Source organism: Eurypyga helias, unplaced genomic scaffold, assembly GCF_000690775.1.
Source record: "Eurypyga helias isolate BGI_N326 unplaced genomic scaffold, ASM69077v1 scaffold7557, whole genome shotgun sequence".
NCBI lineage: Eukaryota > Metazoa > Chordata > Aves > Eurypygiformes > Eurypygidae > Eurypyga > Eurypyga helias.
The window spans coordinates 26,112-32,146 of record NW_010259723.1 but is presented as its reverse complement, the minus strand read 5'-3'; the positions used below and the strand labels follow the sequence as shown (position 1 = coordinate 32,146).

The 6,035-nt window shown below is 41.6% G+C and overlaps 1 protein-coding gene across 1 annotated transcript in view; it reads left to right on the top strand.

Annotated features, from left to right (window-relative positions):
- The first annotated feature begins 874 nt into the window (after window positions 1-874).
- The window catches only part of LOC104511944 (CD44 antigen-like), a 30,560-nt gene continuing 25,399 nt past the window's right edge, over window positions 875-6,035 (top strand). The window contains exon 1 of the mRNA XM_010154745.1: window positions 875-1,019. Within this exon, the coding sequence (XP_010153047.1) occupies window positions 953-1,019 (67 nt within the window). The 5' untranslated portion in view covers window positions 875-952. The remainder of the gene's footprint in view (window positions 1,020-6,035) is intronic.

Below are 6,035 nucleotides of genomic sequence, written 5' to 3'. Positions count from 1 at the left end.
TCACCAGGGATTTCATGCGGCATCTAGAGACACACAAAACCCCACGCTGCAATGAACGTAAGTCCCTCAGAAGCTGAGAACTTGGCTGAATGTCAAAGACTGTCATACATTCTCATCCTGTTTCTCTGCTTTGCCACTTGGGAATAGGACGAATAATTCCTTCTGTACCTCGTACCATCAATGCCGTAAAATATCGACCTTAGACCTCAGTATCACTGCTGGCACTGGCATTAGCTTCCACTTTCTTGGAAGCTGCCTGCACAGAGAAGCCAAGGGCAGAATGGACTGCGGGAGACTGAGCCACCTCAACTTACCTTCTACATGAAGTTATCCTCCAGGGACGAACAGAAACATTTTGGAAAGGTTCGTTGCAGAGCAGGTATTTCGCTTGCTCTACTCTGAACTGCAAAAAGAGAAAACAGTAGGATGGGAAAAAAACAAGGATACCGTTTTTGGGAAACACCTACAGCAGTGCTAGAAGCCCCCAGGGGTGCAGAAACTGTCGTGCTTTGTGCTCACCTGGTTTGCAATGGTGAGAAGGTTTTATAGTGCGTAAGGGGAAGCTTGTAACAAACAGTGCCTTTCTGAGCTACCTCGTGAGAAATTACACAAGTTCTTCTGCAAGCACAGTAGGTACAACTTTTGACTGTACTTGTGTAAAAAGAGGAGCTTTAGTGCCTCTTTAAAAGGAGAGTGTGGCTGCTTAGTCAGTCCTAGCACCCCTCCCACCCCCCCTTCTTCTTCCACTGCTGGGTAACTTTTGTTGCAATATGGGTGTGACTTCTACTGGAGCTCCCCCTCCCAGTTATGTCATTACTTCAGTTCCTTTGAATCAGAATAAAAAGTGCAGCAAACTTCAGACTCATTGACTGCAGGCTTCACAAGAGCCGGGGCTTTTCTTCCCGCAGCTTGCAAGGATCTCTGGTTTTGGCAAAACAGTTCTGAGGAAACAATGGCCAACTTTTCCTTATGGGCAACTCTCGGATTATGTTTGCTGAAGCTTTGTCTAGCAGAGACACGTAAGTGGTTTTTTATGAATGAAAACATTTATGGTTGCTAATAAGTTTATGCTTCAGACAGCAGGAGCTCTTCTGCCAGGCAGCTAACAGCTTTCTCGCGTCTGTCGTTATATGAAGTTCTCTTATTTGTGAGAGTTATCAGAGATGCTTTAGAACCGTAACCTCAAGCTGCGCTGCTCTGTACCGTCACGGGAAGCTGTGTGCTGCTTGTAAAGGGCAATTCCAGATCTATAAAAAGTGAGATGTAGATCATTAAAGTTAAGTTTAAACTAAGAACAGAAGTACATTGGGGAATTTGGAATAGCTCTGGTAAAGCTCGCTTTGACAACGTGACTGCTGTTACATACTGAGTTTCCTCACCCAACTTCATTTCAGACAGCAGAGAAAAGAGGGAGGAGGGGGGTGTGGAGGGATGGGGATGAACACCCCCCCCCTCCAGCATACAACAACTGCATTCTTGAGGTTGCATGGGCTGAACTAACAGCTAATACATGCTGGATTTGGAAAGAGCCTTGCTGAACAGAAGCAAAACTGCAGTGATCTGTGGCTGAAATTTGGAGAGCTTTTACGCCAAGCATGCTTGTTTCTGATTTCCTAAGGTTTCTTTGGGGTTGACTGATGAGATTTTGGAACAAAGAGGGTTAGAAGTGACTGAAAAATTCAATTGTTTATAAACTAACTTTATGTACCTTGGGTATCTGATTCAAATATTTGTATTTAAAAATGAAACAATACAGAGAAAAAAATTAAAATTGTATGTCCAAAATGACAAAATGTTTTGGAAATTTCATATGGTACAAGCTCAACCCTGTTTAAGGGAAATGGCCATAGTTTTAACAGACTCTCACTGTGACAGCAACTGCCTCGAGGCATTTTGTGGTTAGGGACAACAATTATGTTTCTACGTTATTTTTTTTACTCATCGTTTCCAGAAGTCTAACAAAATACATTTTTCATGGCCACTGTCATCCAAGGGCTCTGTGTGTGTGTACAGTAAATATATATCTCGTTTGTTTGAGCGGGAGCGGATGCTTCTGTAATGGTTGCAGTGCTGCCTGGCTGTGAATGGGTGTGTCAGAGTGAATAGTTCCCAACGCATCTGTGATAGCTGAAGCACCCTCATTGCTTTTCTTTGTAAAATCATCTGTCTGTTGCACCAGAATGCTCTTGCTAAAAGCAGGTAGATGGATAAATCCCTTAGAGAAAGGGCAGGGATACTGTAGGCAAATAAAGTATGTCTGAGATATGTTTAAAACCTTGGCTTGGTCCAAGTCTGTATGCTGTGTAAATATAATTATTTGGTTACCACCTGCTCAACAGATTTCTCCTTTTATGAGCTGCCAGGAGTGTCCTAAAGAAGCAGGGTCTGCACTGACTCTGGGAGTAACGTATCTTTACAGCGAGGCATAGCAGAAAACCCCATCATAGAGCTTTCACCATAGTTACAAAAAGTTTGTCAAACTTCACTTATGCCCCACAGGGAAGTTTCTTTAATGACTTACCAAGGTATTAGACTATATCTACAGCATATTTTACATGGTATGAGACACATTCCAGCATGGTGTTCTAGTCAGTAATGAATTCAAAATAGCAGTTGATGGTGGATTTATTTTCTTTTTTAAACTAGTGACTTCGCTGTGTATCATAGAGTAGTGGCTGTTGCTGCTGGGAAACACCTTGCTTGAAGACGAAATTCAGATCTGCTCCTGAATAGGAATTTTGAATCTTTTAGTACAGTATTTGGCAAAATTAGAGTGGACCTGGGATGACTGTTAACATGTTTACTAGAGGAAGAATGAGATATAGAGAGCAGCTGAAAACCTTATTCATCCTGACATCTGTGCTGTTGTGACCATGCTGTTGCTGACATGTGACCATGGCATACCCATGGTATTGACGTGATCTTTGGTGTCTATGGAGTCTGGATCCAGGAGGATAGAGATGCTGACAAGTTGGTTAATGATGATTCTGCGGGAGATGTTCCCGTGTGAGCATTATGTATTGGTAAAAATATTTCTCTCAAAGTTTTCCTTGATTATGACAAAACAAATCTATAATTTGGAACCCCAAACTGGAAGAAGCTGGTCTGGAAGTAGTAGTAAAGAAAAAGTGAAAAGTGGGAGAATGAGTCCATGAATGGGAGGGAGGAGCTTAGCTATTAGCATTGGAGAGGTAGCAAAGCCTCAGTACATGGTAAGGCTCTGAGACAGCTCTACTCTATCTATCAGTCAGTCACAAAGGAAGGGATCTGCCTGCCTCTTGGATTACATATGCGTCACGTAAATTTGTAAATAAAGCAGTTTGAAGAAGTTCTTTGTAATAGTTTATTTTCACTTAGTCCTTACAGTGTGTATCTTGGCTGTTTTCCCAAAGCTGTAAAAAAATAGGCTTTATTAAAGTTCACTTGAACTTCCATCATCATTTAATGGAAAGGTTGTATACCAGCCCTTGAAATACTCTCAGACAACAAACCATGGCAGAGGATTGTCTTGCAGTCTTTGGAGAAATGCTTGTTGATTCTTTAGTTGCAGGTGTTCACCACAATGCAGAACCATTACCTTGAAAACGGCAAGTCAGAGAAAGGCTTAATGAGGAAAGATAGCATCATACAATTGAGGAAGAACTTTTTAAACTAAATGCTTTTAAAACCACCGGTAGCTCTAGCCAAGGTTAAAGGAAATGTTCCTCCATACCTGGTGTGCCTTGCTTTCCAGAATAGTTCCCATGACATTTATAGGCCAGGACTTGAAGACAGTATTAATAAAGCAGTTATTCATCTATTCACCAAAACATGCATGAGGTTCCACTGTAGCAAGAATGTGCCAGCAGGATGAGATATTCTGAGGTGCTGGTAGACAGGTATAAACAGCAGCGAGAATCATGTACTCATTACTGATAAAACTACCTGTAGAAAAGATGAGTTTTCAGAAATTTCATGAAGGAGTAAAAAAATCGCTTTCATTGAAGGACACTGCCATTTTAAATGAAAGAACTTATTCAATAAAGCAGGAAAATACAGTGAAGAAAAATGTAGATCTCAAAGGGATGTTTGGTTGTATGGCAAGGGACATGTTGAGTTGCAGGAAGCAGCTAAAATTAGTTATATAGACAGCATGAAGTCTCGAAGAATTTAAATTAGAGAAGAAATCTGAAATTTATCCAAGCAAGAACCTAGTGTAAACCTCTGCAGACATTTCCACTAATTTGGATAGCAACTGTCAGGAACAGGGGAAATTAAATTAGGAATAAAAAAAATTAGTAGCAGCAGTGAAGCTAATATAGGATAGGAGTGGAGCCTGTAGATAGGTGAAAAATTAGAAAAAGTAAAAACTGTGTTGCTGACATGGCAGAGGGAAAAGCACTGGCGAGCTCTGTGGGATATGGGTTAATTAAAAATCAAAGAGCAAACAATGGAAGATGGCAGTGTTCTTGCCAGAGAAGAGATGGTGTTCAGGGGGAGTGGCTAGACAGCAGCAGTAATTAGTTTTGAAAAAAAGTTGCTAAGAGACGTTGTTTTTAAATATAGATTAGATAAGGACAGATAAGCACCTTTAAAGGACGGTTTAGGTATTGGTAATTGTGCTAAAAGGTAAGAAGAAGGAGTAGAAGACCTGTGGTAACTGCTGTTTCTTCCCTGATAGAAAAGATAATTTTAGTTGTTATTGTAGATGACTGGTAGTGGAATACATTGTAGAGAAGCATGGAAAAAATGACAGAGAGCTTCATCAGGAGAGGAGCAGGAGTGCTGCGTCCAACTGTGGAGCCCTCAATATCAGAAGGATATTGACCACTTGGAGCGAGTCCAGAGGAGGGCCCCGAAGATGATCAGAGGGCTGGAGCACCTCTCCTATGATGAAAGGCTGCAAGAATTGGGCTTGTTCAGCCCAATTGTTGGTGGCTTGTTCAGAAGAGGACGCTCCGAGGAGACCTCATTGCAGCTTTCCAGTATCTGAAGGGGGCCTACAAGGGTGCTGGGAGAGGACTTTTTACAAGGGCCTGTAGTGATAGGACAAGGGGTAACGGGTACAAATTGAAATCAGGGAGGTTTAGATTAGATGTCAGGAAGAAATTCTTCACAGAGAGGGTGGTGAGGCACTGGAACAGGTTGCCCAGAGATGTTGTGGATGCCCCATCCCTGGATGTCTTCAAGGCCAGGCTGGATGAGGCTTTGAGCAACCTGGTCTAGTGGAAGGTGTCCCTGCCCATGGCAGGGGGGTTGGAACTAGATGGGCTTTAAGGTCCCTTCCAACCCTCACCATTCTATGATGCTATGATTCTATGATTCTATGATAAGTCAGCCTAAGAACTTAAAAGCTTTTGGTAATTGCATAGATGCTGTAAGAAGGCTTCTCCATTTGGTTTTGGGTTGTCTTGCCTCACATTTCTGATCCTGCAGTAATGGATAAGTGTTTGAAAATACAGTCAAGTTGGAAGATGATAATTCTCCATTTCATATGACATGTATTCCATTATTTACAAAGCATTGGCTTTTTTTTGAAGAGAACCCTATGCAAGAGAGTGAGGGAAGGTGTTCTGCCAAACTCTTCTCTTATATTGCTTTTTCAAGGACCAAGACTAAATGTACATAGTTACCTGTGAACTGTAACTTCACAGAGAGGTTAATCATGAAGCAAACATGACCCACCACAGTAATCTTTCCTACAGTGAAAACAATGCAACACTGTACTGGAACAATTCACAGTGTTCAAAACACGTGATATTTTAGCATCAGCTGGTAACTGAAAGCATGCTTTATCAAATTTCATTTTTCAACACTAAATTGAATTCTTAGACTACAGAATTTCAACCTTCCAATTGAAGGCCAGCGAAGTGAGAGGCGCAAGTGAGAAGCTGGGTTTGTCACCAACATATCTGATACATACATCATGGTTGCTACCAAGTAAAACCCACATCCACCATCTATTTTATTTTTTGCCGTTACCTGTAAGGGTTCTTTTTGCGATATACCTGGTGGTTTGGACTGTTCTCCGTTGGTTATCAACAACTGTAGGCAGG